The sequence below is a fragment of the Pteropus medius genome, unplaced genomic scaffold (assembly GCF_902729225.1).
Source record: "Pteropus medius unplaced genomic scaffold, Ma_sr-lr_union100, whole genome shotgun sequence".
NCBI lineage: Eukaryota > Metazoa > Chordata > Mammalia > Chiroptera > Pteropodidae > Pteropus > Pteropus medius.
Genome location: NW_024350922.1, coordinates 1230943 through 1245900, shown reverse-complemented (window position 1 = coordinate 1245900; position 14958 = coordinate 1230943). Strand labels below are relative to the sequence as shown.

The 14958-nt window shown below is 58.7% G+C and overlaps 1 protein-coding gene across 2 annotated transcripts in view; it reads left to right on the top strand.

The window, feature by feature from the left end:
* PRKCB (protein kinase C beta) overlaps positions 1-13217 on the top strand; it is a 231895-nt gene extending 218678 nt beyond the window's left edge. Inside the window, exon 17 of one of the 2 annotated variants that reach the window (XM_039840210.1) lies at positions 12562-13217. In XM_039840210.1, the coding sequence (XP_039696144.1) occupies positions 12562-12714 (153 nt within the window). In that variant the 3' untranslated portion in view covers positions 12715-13217. Of the gene's footprint in view, positions 1-6897; positions 8185-12561 lie in introns of those variants that run through there. The other variant, XM_039840209.1, reaches the window with a different exon arrangement.
* Positions 13218-14958: the final 1741 nt, after the last annotated feature.

The following is a 14958-nucleotide window of genomic DNA, read 5'->3' as shown; positions in this document are numbered from 1 at the left end:
TGCGCCGGCTTCGCCCGTGCGTCTCAGAGAGTGCGCGTCAGCACGCCGAAGTCGGCGCAGCCACCTCGTCGCTTCTGGGGTCCTGGGCGCGTGCGTCTTTCCAGGGACGCGTTCGGACGCCCAGCCTCCTGTCGAGGCTCCTTTCCTACCCCGTGTTTATGGCGTTGAGCTCTCTGGTTTTCCTCCTACGTCCTCAGCCACTCCTGGCAGAAATGCCAGCTCCATGGAGACTTCTGATGTCGGTGGATTTTGGAGGGTGGAGGAGACAAATCCGTGACCCAGAAAGGCAGAGGAAGGAAAGCTTGTCTCTCGTGTATTCACAAGTGCAGTTTCTTTTAAACAACCACAAAACGCTCCCCCGGGGTGTAAAAGCAGCCACTCCCCGGTGGTTCGTGAGTCCGCGGGAAATGCCCAAGGAGTGGCACCCGGGCGGCCGCGGGAATGGCCCCTCGTGCCCCTGGACGCGGGTCTTTTCCTGGCCTCCTCTGACGGGGACGCCCAGGGCCTGGCCTCCCCCTGCGGCTCCCTCCCTAAGCCACCGCCTTGCAGCAAAGGTTTCATTTGGTGTTTCAGGGCCCCTAACTGTACCGGCCACATGCTGGGGTGGGGGAGGGGTGGCGGGGGCCGGGGAGACGGGGCCTGCGGGGCGCCCTCTGTCCTCAGAGCTCCACCACACCCATCAGACTTGCTCACTGGACCGGCGGGTCGGTCAGCCGTCCACGGCAGCCACCAGCCGAGTCGCTCCTCACTGCGTGCCACAAGGCACAAGGTGTGGGGCACTCGGCTGACTCGCTTCAAGGTCGTGTGGCTGGGATCGACGGTGCCGGGGTCGAGTTAACTTTGAAATGCGTGCCACGTGGTCGGGGACGACTCCTCATGAGGCAGCGGGAGTTGTAGAAAGCCAGACTCCCGATCTCGGTTCGTCCCCTCCACCCCGTGGGACCCCGGCCGAAACACGGACGTTTCCGGTCTCCTGTTAGGTGGAGGGAACCCCCACTTCTGCCCGTCTCTCAGACCTGCGGGGGCCCCAGCTCTAACGACACAGGCAAACAGAAGGATAATGCTCTCTGCGAGCTGGTTTATGTGAAGCCAGCGACGTGGGTTTCAGAGGGATGGTGAGGGAAAGATAAGATGTGGTGCCTGTCGACACGGGAAAATGGTTAGATGTTTTTTTGTCTGTTTTTTTTTTTTTTTTTGTAATGGGCTGAAGAATAAATGGCATCTACATTGGCTTAAAGAGTAAAAAACACCCATTCGCCCATTCATCCAACCAGCCGAGACACTGACCGACACATGAGCATCATCAGTGTATGGACGTGTCATTTTGGGGTGTTGGGATTACAAAGGTGTGTGTCGTTTCTTTCTCTCGGTGCGTTTATTCGGGGGATGAACTAGAAGACGGGTAGCAGAGTCGGGCTTGGTCGTCAGGTCTGGGATTAGATCACAGTCGAGTGCCGAAGCCCCCCGTGCAGAAAGTCTGCCTCGAAACGGGGATGACGGGAGGACACGCTTGGCGAGCGCTCACCCAGCATCTGCGGCCGGTCATCAGCACCGGATGGGCCCCGCTCTTCGCCCGTTCCCCAGCACTGGGCGCCTGCCTGCTGGGCGCCGAGCCTGGGCTCAGCCCCAGGAAGTCAAGGCAGACGGGGCTTCAGCTCCTGCAGAGCAGCTTCCAGGCGAGACAGACAGTAAGCAGCGGAGCAGGGACATAGGCACGTAGTTACGGACCGGGGTGTTTGGACGTGATTTCCGGGGAGAGGCGCGGACGGGGTGCTTCTGCGATGGAAGGCAGGCTGGGGGAGCCGGTCTTCTTGGAGGCGGTCACAGCAGCTTCTCTAAGGAGGTGGTGTTTAAACTGAGCTCTGCGGGAAACAAAATACTGCCTGTTGTTTCCAAAGGAAAAAAAAAATTTTTTTGTAAAACTTGCTATCAAGCACCGAAGACCCCTCCCTCTCTTGGCTGCTGGCTCCCTCCTCAGGAGACGCGAGCGCCCAGCAACCCCATCCGCGGGGACCTTCAGCATCTGCCCACGAAGGGGCTTTCGTCTTGCGGTCTTTGCCAGAGGCCAGGCCATGCGGGGTGTTGTCTGATTCTGCTGGGGTGGCGGGGGAGGCGGGTGGAAGGGATCCTTGGCCCACCAACCGCGTTTGAAAGTGATCGGACGCGCCTGTGGCTCTGGGCTGCCCGCAGGTAGCTGCTTCTGCCCCCGAGGGCGTGGGAAGGACCCTGAACTCCACTGACTCTGCGGGTCTGGGAACGAGAGACGCCTTTGCCTCTTTCCCAGGCTGTGTGGCGTGGGGGGCTTTTCATGTGACCTTCTCGTTTCGAGTCCTGAGAGTGCCCCCGAGTCCTGAGGGTGCCCCCGAGTCCTGCGGCAGGCCCGGCGGGAAGCCTTCCTGTGCCAGCAGCCCCGCCGGCCAGACGCGGTCGAGCGGTGGACGGTGTGGACGGGACCTCCTCCTCTTCTCCTGTCCCCTGCCCGTCCCCACCATTCCTCACCCCGTTCTTGCCCTGGGCACCTCCCTTCCCCCCTTCTGAGGGGCAGTGCCCTGCCTTTCGGGCCCGCTCCGCTCGGGTGCCACCTCCTCCAGGAAGACCCCTCGCCTCTGCGCTCGGTGGCAGCCCTTGTCACGCGGTACCGTGCGAGACCTTCGCCATCGGGCTAAATTCTCCCGCTCTGTCTGTTTGTTTTTCCTCTCTCTCCCGGGGCAATTGCGACCCCATTTAAAATAGCTTTTTTTTTCCTTATTACAAAAATAAAAGTATCATTAATTAAATTTTCCAAACACAACCAAGCCTAAGAGGCGATGGAGAAAATGCAGGGGCGTGTGACTCTCCCGATTTCTGTGAGCGTGCGTAACGTGCACGCCGATGTCACACACACGCACGTCCGTGTCTGCGGCTCTCAGACTGGGCACAGGCTGCGCCCACGGACAGCAGTCACATCTGCCGCATCTCCTCGTTTGGAAAGCGTCTCGCGTGGCAGCGCATCAAACGGACGCCATCATTGTTTATTTACCCCTTTTCCCTATGGGCGGATAGTTGGTCTCAGATTTCTTTCTCTCCTTCCAACAGTTCTGTGATGAGTATCCTGTACCGTGACGGGATAAATGGAGGAAGGGACATCTGCTGGCGACGGGGAGGGTGGGCCTGGCAGGTAGCGGGGAGGAGGGGAGGCCCAGCGTCCCTGGCGGGGAGGCCTGTGCCGAGGCTGGAGGGAGCGTGCCGAGTGTCTGGCCACATGGGAGCTCACGGCAGCCGGAGGGGGTGTTGGGGGTGGGAGCAGTCGGACTGGGGGGTTGTGGGCATTGAGGGGGCTGGTCACCGGGTGACCAGCGCCGAGCCCTGGACGGCCCTGCCAGCCACACTAAGGAAGGGTGGGCCTCGGGCGACGGGAGCCGTGGCCGGTACGGGCAGGAAAGTGCCACACCCTGGTCGGCGTCTGAGAGAGATCCCGGTGGCTGCTGTGTCTGAGCCGGCCCCACGTTTGACAGCTGGATGCAGAGCTGTGATTAACACGATGAAGCAGGAATTAGAAAGGAGGGAGGGAGGAGGGGCAAAGCAGCTCGCATGCAGCCCTCGCAGACGGGCTTCGCGAGCCGCCCGGGGTCAGAGTGCTCGCTGCCCGCCCCGGCTCCGGCAGAGCCACCGCCTGACAAGCGGCCTCGCTGGCTCGGCTGCCGACGGGGTGCCCGATGCCCAGGGGGCTGGGTTTCCCTTTAGCAGCTGAGCCGGGGCTGAGGCGACCGCCACGGACGGACGGCCGGAGAAGCAGGAGCGGGCTCACCGCGCCCGCCGGCCAGCCACCCATTCCCCAAGGGCACGGCAGGCCCAGCGCGGGTCCGGGCGGTGCCTCCCGAGGCCGATGTCCTTATTTAGGGAGCTCTGCGGAAGCTCCCTAAACAATGGGCAGTGACAGCCCCGGTTGAAAACCACGGGAAAGCTTAGGGAGGCTGTGATCTGCCCGCCCGAAGCTGGGTGTTAGGGACGTCATGCCCGCTCAGCCCCCCATCCCTGCACCTCCTCTCCGCCCTCACGTGCAGACCCACTGTCCTCCTCCGAGGTGGCGTTGGGGGCGGCGGGGACGGGGGGAGGCCTGGAGCTGCCAGGAGCTGTTTGCTCGTTCCTGCCGCAGCCTCTGGGGAGGCCCGGCAAAGCCGCAGCCTTCTGGTGAGGATGAGAGATGGATGTTTGCAGAGAAACACGGCCCCCGAAGGCTCTCGGCACCCCAGCTGCCGTGCTTCCCGTGCTGGCTGGTCTGGGTCCCCAGGCCCGGGGAGAGAGGGCCACCGCGAGATCTGCCTGTGACGTGCCACTGCCGCCCCGTGCTGGCCTCTGCTCGCCGCCCGCCCCTCGCCCCGTCCCATGGGGCATCGTGCTGTCTTCTGCCCTCCCCGGCACCCCTGCCGGGAGCTCCCGCCCCTCCCTAGTCTGCACACCACAGCAAAGGGCCTCCACTCCACTGTGACATCGCCCCTGGACTCGAACTTGTCACAGACGGAACCAGTGCTCCGTGTCCCCCACAAGCATGCTGGGCCCCTCGAGTGCCCCACTCACCGAGTAGCTCCCGCCAAAGTCTTGGGGTCACCGACCAGTCCCCTCTTCCTTTTGTACCCCACACCCCACCCACCTGCAGACCTTGTGACCTCCACATTCACAGCACCCCCCACATCAGGCGCAGCTCCCTGGTGTCCACTGTCACCAGGAGCCACCTCTGGCCAGCACTGGCTGGCCTCGCGGCCCACTGCGGCCCCCACCCTTGGTCCCCTCCGTACGTGACCCCTGACCCCTGGGACTCAGACAGAGCAGACCTGCCGTGCAGCCCCCTGGACACTCCAGTGGCTCTTCGCCCGGCAACGTGACAACCCTCTGTCCTCACGTGGCCGGTGACGAGGTCTGTGACCTGGCTCCTCGCGCCCTCTCTGACCCCTCCCTTTCTTGGCCACTGCTCCGGCCACCGTGGCCTCATTGTGGCTTGGCGACCAGGCCCGGTGGAGCCCTGTCCCAAGGTCTTTGCATGGAGTGCGTTTCCTGCAGACCGGCAGGTGCGTCCACAGCTGTGTCCACAGGTGCGTCCAGCCGTCACTGCCCGAGGGCGAGGGCACCGGGCGTTCCTCCGAGCTGTTTACATTTACAGTTCCGTGTTTGTGTGGTTGTCGCCTCTCTTTCCGGGCAGAACATCCGTTCGGTGAGGGTCGGATCTGGTTGAACTTGCCATTGGGCCAGGCCTGGCACGCAGTAGACGCTCGGTAAACATTTCCTGACTGAGAAAATGAGGAAGCGATGAAGGAGCCTGGTCGTAGCTCTGTGCACGCCGCGCCAACCCCGCGGGCCAGCGGAGCGTCGGTCAGACGCCACGTCGGTCGTCCGGCTGAGGGTCGCTTCTCACTTTCCGAGACCCGAAGCCAAGCCGTCAGAACAGCCGAAACAGTTTCTCTCGGAACAACAAATACATTTCTCCAAGTCTGCCACGAGCCTCTTAAAAACGCAACACTGTGTCCTGAGTATATGCAGCTGAGCCTCTTAAAAATGCAACACTGTGTCCTGAGTATTTGCAGCTTAGACACCTTGGAACTCCCCATTGTGGGCGGCGGGCGTCCAGAGGGGTGTGAGGCGGAGCCGAGGGCTAAGTGACCGTCACTGGCCGATCCACTGTTCTTGTAGATGGAGCTCGGAGTTTGGGCTCTGACATGGCACAGACGGGCTCACGCTGCGGCTGTGCTGTTTGCTAGCGGTGTGACCTTGGACGAGTCCCATAGTCTCCCCGGCCTTGGGTTCCTCACGTGTCCCACAGGATGCTAATGCACCGACTTCACAGGGTCACTAGGTTCAGTGAGACACCATACGTGAGGACAATTCCAGGGTGCCCGGCGTGTCGAGCACTAATGGCTTCTGCTGGTGTATTATTGGGGGGCGGTCCCCAACCCCCAGACTCGTGCTGGAAATGCACAGAACGCACGTGGGCTTTGCTGGTGGGGAGCGGAGCGCATCAGGCCTAGTGACTTGACCCTTCTCATTCTGTGAGAATGAGCGTGTGCGTGTGTGTGCTCTCGTGAGCGCACACATACACGCCTGTGCACGCACACACACACACACACACACGCACACACACACACACACGCTAGCACTCTGCCCCAGACCAGGGCCTTTTCCCGTAGAAGGACCAGAGGACGTGTGAGTAATGGCGACGGGCTCCTCTCCGACATGCCTCCCCCGCCCCGGGGTGTATTTCATTCCTTCCCGTTGGGGGAGAGGGTGGCCGCCGGCCTCCTGGTACATCAGAATGCAGGGTGGGTGACGCGCCCAGCCAGCCAGGGCCGCTGCGTGCCCCATCATAGCAGGCACCAAGCGAGGCCGCGACATCTTTCTCCACCGGCCAGAGCACGCGAATGGCATCTGTTGAGCTGGAAAACATCGGCCGTCCCTGGTCCAGAGCCAGGGGACAGCACGGTGAGGGACTGGCCTCTAATAGTGACATCTCCCAGGTGACGCATACGCGGGCCGTCCCTCTGCATCTCACGCCACATAAAACATCTCTTTATTCATCCCTTGCAGCAGTCAAGCTTGGCTGACTCCTGGGGGGTGGGGGAGGGGACATGCCACATGCCACCAGCCCCCCCCATCTCACGCCTTTGCCATACGGCTCCTGACTGCCCGGAAGGCCCCCGGGGGGCAGCTCACGAGCTACAGAAACCGAAGGTCGGGAGCCCAAGGTCACGAGACTTCTGCATTGTACGTTGCATTTTATGTTTGCAGTTTATTTCCGGTCACTGGGACGACCTCTCAGGGGCCGTAGACGGGAAGGGACGGAGACCGCCCCCCGTCCTGTTCGGTTCTGTTCGGTTCGGTTCTGTTTGGTCTCCACCCACCACAAGTTCTTTTCTCCCCCTCTCATAGTGTGGGCGAAACGCCGAAAACTTCGACCGGTTTTTCACCCGTCACCCACCAGTCCTAACACCTCCCGACCACGAAGTCATCAGGAACATTGACCAATCAGAATTTGAAGGATTTTCCTTTGTTAACTCTGAATTTTTAAAACCCGAAGTCAAGAGCTAAGTAGATGCACAGAGCTCCGTCCTTCGTTTCTGTCATTCAAGCTCAGCGGCTACTGTGGTGACATTCTTTTTTTTTTTTTTTCATTGCAAAGTTGCATCCATGTTTTATTTGTTGATGAGGCTAGAGTGGCCATGTTTCAGAACCCAAATGTCCTCGGGTAGTTTGGAGCATCGCGATGAGATGGGATGATGCAGTTGGCGTGTGGAAGACGCTGCTGCATAATCAACTCGTTATCGACGTCCTCTTGCAATTTACTTTCCCTGGCATGTCAGCTAAGTAGAGCCAGGGGGGACATAAAAATGCCTGCTCTCTCTCCTTTTTTTTTTCCTGCATGGCCGTTTCTGTGCATCCTCCAGCGTTAGCCACCCAGCCGCCACCCTTCCTACCCCACGGGTGCATGGTCGGATGCTAGCGGCTCTCATCCACGCCTGGCCCTGGGGGTTGACTAGTACACAAGTTCACGGTCGCTTTGACTGAGAGAGAATGCGGTTTCTCCATTCGGCCCGGCTCGGAGGAAGCACGCGCTTTGCGCAGAACATGCGAAAAAGAAAAAAAAAATAATTTTGTTTGTTATGTTTTTAACTGCGAGTTAAAAACATAAGCCCTTTCAAAATTCCAAGCGCCTGCTTTCAGGCCACCCCAGTCTAAACGCGCCTGCGGAGATCAAAAGACAGCCAGCTCGGGCACTGCCTCACGCTGTCATTTCTGACCCTGCGTGTCCCCGAGCACCTTCATCCCCAAACTCCTGGCAGAGGGCATTTGGTGCCACTTCCTGAAACTCCCCGGCCACTCTAGCGAGGTCCCAAGGGACCATGATTTTACATTACATTTCAAACTTTATTTGCTTTGGGGTTTTATTTCTGTTGTTGTTCAAATGCAAAATAATAATAATAATAATAATGTACTTGCTTTGTTACACATGCTTTGAAATTATGTGTCCAGATGTCATTAACCAGTGACCTACTTTGATTTACAAAGAAGACGGCTCTGGGGTCTGGGTGGAAGGGACGGGTCCGGGTGTGTGGCTCAGCTAATTCGCTGCTCTCAGGACGACGCTGTTTCTCCAAACACAGACAGTTGTGTTCTTCTCTTTGATGTCATTTTGCAAGATGTTTATGCAACTGTTCACTTGTATTTGGATATCTCTTATGTGCCATTTTTCTTCTAGCATCGAGATACAATTTAAAAAAAGAGAGAGAGAAGAAGAAATGCTATTTCAAGGAAAAAGGCTCTCTCTTTGAAAAAGTGTGTGCCCAGACTACAGCTTGGGGCCTCCTGAGGCTTGGGGAGAGGAAAAGCAGTCACCCCAGAGCTCAGTCTTGGCCCCGGTGTTCAGCCGGTCAGGGGCTGAGGCCGCGGACCATCCAAGGACCAGTCCCAGAGGCCTGGAGCGGGGTGGTTCCAGCTGACGGCCAACCACCTCCGAGCCCAAAGCCCCCACGGCCCCGGAGGCAGGTCCGGGCCAGCGGGGAGGATGGCCAGGGCTCTGGATTTCCTCCCGCCAGTTTGGACAAAACAGTCTCTCTAGCAAGCGTCTTTGTGAGCCCCCAGAAGCTCAAGGAGATCCCTTGGGCGGGAGAAAGCCTATTTCTGTCTGAGCAGATAAAGACGGCAAGCGGTCCCCACCCTCACCCCCTAAAAGCCCAGTAATTTCCGGAAGCTCCGGGGTTTCTAAGAGACCATCAGGGGAACTTTAAAAACTTGACAGATGTCCTCAAAGCCAGGCTTCTCTGTCAGAAAGCCGTGGTTTGGGTTTCCGCTCAGGCAGGGGCCCCTGCCGCTCGCTCCTTTCTGCCATGCCCCTGCAGGCCCGGGGACTGTCCCCACGGTAGCAGTCTGGACCTCCGCGAAGCATGCTGACATCCTAGCTGACGAGCTTAGGAGGCTAGGAAGGAGGGAAATCGGACGGACCCACCCCCCACCTTAATTACTGGGAACACTGGGACCTGGAAAGAGGAAGCGACTTGCCCGAGGTCAGCCAGCTGGGACGCACAGCCACGGGACGCCCTCTGCCCTGCACGTGGCATCTCTGAGCCATGCCCACCGGCGGGCAGGTGACTCGAGGTCGTTCATCAAGCTGCTGGGTCACCTGGAAATGTTCTCAGGGAGATTGAAGCCACAGAGAAACACCGGACCATTGACACGTGACGGGTTTGGAGACCAACGTGAGACAGACAGATAGGCAGGTAGATAGATAGATGATAGATAGATAGATAGATAGATAGATAGATAGATAGATAGATAGATAGGCAGATAGATATGGGTATAGATATAGATAGATGATAGGTAGATGATAGATGATAGATGGATGGGCAGATAGATAGATAGGCAGATACAGGTATAGATGCAAATAAATGGTAAATAAATAGATACGTAATAAATAAAACGAATAGATGAATGGACGCCAAATAGATAGATAGGCAAACAAATACGCATTTGAATAGAGCGAAATAGACAAATGAATGGAAAATAAAATAAATAGATGAAACGGAAATGAATGGAAAAAAAACGAATAAAATAATTTAATGAATGAGCAAATAAATGAATGAAGCAAGTAAACGAATAAATAAATAAGACAAACGACAAATAAAATAAATAAACGCCATGGAAATAGATAGACGCCAGAAACGACGGCCAAAGACAAATATAAACATAAATATACTACAAATAAATAGCTGTTAATATTACGACACGACAAATATAGATAAACTTAATGAATAGATGAACAAATAGATAGATAAACAAATAAATGGACAAATAAACAAATAAATATAGATAAACAAATAAACACGCCGGAAACAAACAAAGACGGACGGACGAATAACAATGGGGGAAGCTCCCGTGCACACACTGTCATTTTCCACGCCGCTGCCATCATTTTCGAAAAGTCCGGCAGTTCGCAGACATGAGAGCACAAGCCAAAGCCTCCGTCCCCCAATGCCGCTCACCAAAGCTGGGCAGGGGAGCCCCCCGCCGAGGTCAGGGGTCATCGGCCAGGGTTCCCGCAGCTGCCTTTTCTGTCCGCGCTCAAGTGCAGAGGAGACCGAGCCGCTGTCGTCCCCGTACGCGCCCCGGGAGCTCTGCGGAGCTGTCCGGGAAGAAAGACTTCGCTTTTTGGTTTTGGCCGCCACGCGTGCCCTCCGGCCCCCGGGCCCGGCAGCCGCGTTGGCTGAGCGCCGGCCGTGTGCCGGGCCCACACACAGTCCGTTTCTTGGTCTCCTCTGCACAGCCGTGATCTCCGTGGCCGTTGTCCCCTGGCGTCCCCAAGTCCCTCTTCCCATTCCTCAGACTTCCCGCTGACCCGCCCCTCCTCAACGACCCTACGGACCGATCGCGATGACCTCAGGCAGTGGCCAAGAGGCCGGTGAGCTCCCTCCCTGGCTGAGCGAGGCCCTTCTCGCGTGGCCCCAGAGGCTCCCGACTCAGAAAGGGCCCGTCCTCTCTAGCTCCTCGGCGTCTCCTGTGGGGACCCACCCACGGGACGGAGCCATAGGGGCAGGTCCCGTCCGGACCACATGGCTGGATGAAGCACGGGTCACCACCAGCACAGCCATCGGGGAAGGGCTTTCAGATTCAGGGCTGGCGGGGCCTGAACTTCTGCTGGGTGCCCAGAGGCGGGAGAGGCCACGGGGGTCACTGCCACCGAGGCACTGGAGCCGAACAGAGCCAGTGCCCGCTCGCCTCCCAGCCCCAAGTATCCCGGGACCACACAGCCCCGGAGCTCTCAGCCCTCGAAGGCGCCCGACGCAGTCCTGTCCATACTGGAAATGTTTGGTGGCCCGAGCAGGGACAGGCGCTTGGGGGCGGGGGCCAGGTGCCAGTGCTTCGCTGTAGAGCGAGGGCACTTGCTCAGGAGCAGCTGTCAGCTGGGAAGAGTCGAGTCTCCACCCATCATTCATTCACTCGACAAATCAGTGCGGGCGGCCGCCGCGTGCCGAGACAGTCCTCGGCACCAGGCATACAACGGCGAAGAGAAGGCCAAGGACACGGACCCTGCCCTCCGGGGAGAGGCGCTAAATCAGCCAGTTTCCGATGACGGCCACTGACAGGACACCAAGGGTGCCGCGCGGGGTCCGGGGAGGCGCAGACAACGTCGACGGGCGAGGTGGCCTCCGAGCCTGGCTCTGACCGTGAGAAGCGACACATCCGTGCGGGGCTGGCGTGGGGCAGGCGGGGCAGCTGGAGCGCGGCAGGACACAGCCCCCTCCGTCGGTGCCCCCGCCCTACCCACGCCACGGCACTTCCCGAAGTCTCGCTCACTCCTGCACCCCGCACGTGCGCCCCGCACCTGCACCCCGAGAGAGAGCGGGGTCCTCCATAGGGACATTTCACTTCTCGGGGAGCAGCCTGAGAAAGAAAGAGTTTTTGCGAGAGGCTTTTTGTCATGGAGACCGAGCCGGGCGGTGAGAGCGCCCAGTCGGCCAGCACCCACGATGGCTTACCCCGAAGCCTGGGTGACAGGCGCCTGGCCAGACGCCGGCAAGCAGCCCGCCCGCACAGACCTTTCGCTGTCCAGGCGGGCAGCTGCCCGGCACCGGCGGAACCCAGGCGCTGTCCTTGGTCGTCCTGTAGCAAACGGGCCATCAGGCTGTCCCCCCAGAGGGCCTGGGACAAGGTATCACGAGCAGCTAAGTGACCACTCGCCCACCAGGAGACCTCGGGCAGATCACCTCACCCTCCTCCATGGGGGAGGGACCCCAGCTCTAACTGCCCCAGGTGGGCGGCGAGGACCCCGAAGAGATGACGTGAGATGTTTTCATTAGCCCACGCGCCCAGATCCCCGGGTCCAACCCGCCCCAGGCTGCAGATACACTGAGATTAACGCCACCCCAAAGGAAAGCCTAAGAAGATGGGGTTCCGCTCACTTGTTTGTTTGAAGGCTGTCCTTGCGGGCCATGCTTTAAGCTTCGGGTTTATTTTCTCAGTTTGTTGACTAGACACATGCTGTAAACACTTGCAGAGACACTCTGGCCGATGAAGCCCTGAGGCCGGTCTGGGGGGTGTTGTTTCTGAGCCCCCCCTTGAAAGCCTAGCTCACACCAGGAAGCGCGGGGCGGGTGGCGGCTGGCCCCTTTCCTGGAGCAGTGATCCGAGCCCCCCGCATGCCACTCTGTCTTTGGGGGACATTCTTCTCCCTTTTAAAGAAAGGGGCCCCCAGCCACATGGCCGGAGTCCTCCAGGACAGCTCTCTTCCTGAGGACTAGCTCCCCGATGTCACACGTGGTAAGATGGGCGCAAAGCCACAGAACACAGAACACACGCCCCACTCTGTCCCGAGAGAGATTCGATGTCTCATTTCCTCTCTTAGAAAATGTCCACCCGATTTTCTCTCCTGAAGCCAACACACAACGTGACCCGAGAGCCGAGGGGTGGCACGCACAGCGTGGCCGCCGAAAGCCGTCAGCACCGCCGATGCCGCCCGCGAGACGTCCTCCCGCCAGCCGGCCCGCTCGGTCCCCGCCCGCTGCTCACGCCGCGTTAACGTGTTTGCTTTCCGTTTGGCAGGGGGACAGGCGCGACACCTCCAACTTCGACAAGGAGTTCACCAGGCAGCCCGTGGAACTCACGCCTACCGACAAACTTTTCATCATGAACTTGGACCAAAACGAGTTTGCCGGCTTCTCCTATACTAACCCCGAGTTTGTCGTTAACGTGTAGGCGAATGCACGCCCCGAGCCGGGCCTGGGGTGGGGGGCGGGGGGACTTCAGGCCAGGGGTCTGTCAGCGCTCGTCCTCCGGGACCCATGGTGCATCTGCTGGCACGCCACGTGTGGGCCGCTCACCTGGAGGGCCTCTCTTTGTACGTGTAGCTTGCTAGTTTGTTTTCTACGTCTGAAAGTGTTTAGTTTAGAATAGGCGCTTTATCCAATCATAGAGGAACAATTCCCCGAACCTCCAGAAACTCATCAAGTGAACAGACGACGTCGAAACGACCGTGTCCGACACCCAAATGCTTCGGTGTTTGTAATTTTTCTTAAAGTCGGAAGCCGATGTCCCCTTTAGAAGTTCTTAACAGTTACCCTATACTATCTTCTTGGAATGCCAAGCACGGCTGGTATTTTTAAAAATTGTTAGCTTTGCGGTTACCGTGAACTGTTGTCTCTCGGAGGAAACTTTTTGTTTAGGAGTTGATATGATTAAACCAAGTTCATGTACGCAAACCCTCGTTAACACGTCTGTTTTCCAACGGCATCGGCGGGGTGGGGGTGGGGTGGCTGACCGCAGAGCCTCGGGCCCATGTGGCTGGGACATGGGCTTGTCACACACACACACACAGTCTTACGGGCTGTTTAAGCTTCCGGGCTTTCAGATTTGGAAAAAAATAAAAAATAAAAGGCTGAAGCCCTGGGCCCTGGTCCCTGGTCCCCACGTGGGAATAATTTGAGAGCTGAGCACACGAGAGGGAGGTGTGTGGTCTCCACGTGTCACCCGCTGACCTGGCCGCCCTAGCCATGTGCGGTTGAGACCTCTGGCATTCGCGAGTCACAAACAAGTGATCTCAGCGTCTTCCTGGGCCCAGTCAGCGTGGTCGGTGCACGTTAAGCGCTCGAGTGCGGAGCCGGTGACGATGTCATTCCCGTCGTGACGCGGGCGGCAAGGAGGCTGGGGTCCCTACACAGACACCGCTTTTCCGTGGGCTGTGAGTACGTCACGGCTTAGAAAGCTACTTATCTTTGCCTACTTTCTCCTAATTCAGCGTCTGCACAAAAGTAAGAAGTAAAAGGCGTATGTGTGTCCCTTTCTCGACAGGGAGGCCAGGGAGAGGAGGCAAAATGAGGGACATCGTTTCTAAAAGCCGTTGGCGCCATAAGGACCCCCGTCCTCTGAGGCCAGAGTGACCCGTCACGGCATCGCCAGGGTCCGTCCCCCTGGTGTCTCCTGATGAAATCGTGCTTCCCTTTGCTTTCAGAAGGACGCAGTAAAGCCACCCGCGGCACGTGCCTGTGGCGCCGCCGGGGCCAGCGGGCAGCCGGGGAGCACAGAGCCGACACACGGAGTGTGCCGTGACCCCACAGAGCTCGCTCAGCCCCCCAGAAGGCGCCCCCGTCAGTGGGGCGCTGGGCAGACAGTGAGTCTGTCGGTCCCGGGCACGCTGCAGAGTTTTAGGAACTCTGCCAGTTAAGACTGGGTAAAGCCGACTTGAAGGGAGTAACTGCGTGTTCCATGCGTGGCACGTAGGAAACGGAGAAGCGAGGGTCTCGCCAGCTGCTGGGCGCAGCCTCCGCCACAGACAGAAGAGGTGGCCGCCCCCGCTCTGCCTCCCGCTCCCTGCCAGCCTCGGCTTGTCCCTCTCTCCGCCGGATACAAACTCCTCTTTCTTTTCATAAATTCGAGCACCCACTCTGAGCCGGGCGTGGGTCTGGGAGCTGGGGAGATGGAGACCGGCAAGATGGTCCAGGACCTCCCACTCACAGGGTCAGTGAGACTGCAGAAGTCCCAGCCCCTCGTCTTCCTGGGGTGTCGGCCCAGTAAAGACCTGCCCTTTACTCTGATTGGCTCAGCCTGGTCACATGTATGTCCCTGAGCCCACCTCGGCATCCAGGCTGGATAGGGGCAGTGGGTGCGGAGCTTCGATTGAGCAGACGACGGCATCTTAGATAGCTGTCGCTGTGTAACAAATTACTCTGAATCTTGAAACGACAAACCTTTATTACCTCCCGGCATCTGCGGGCAGAGAGCAGGCTCGGATGAGGCAGGGGGGTCACAGCGGAGCATACTCGCGTGGTCGATGGCGGCCTCGTGGTGATTCTTCACCAGATGGGCACCTGCCTGGGGCCACCTCTGGACGTGGCAGCTAGCCTCCCCTAGCAGGAGCGATTCGAGGGACATACCTAATCCAGAGCCACTAATCCCAGAGGTAACTTAATCTCAGACGTGACATCCCATCACGTGGCTGCTTTC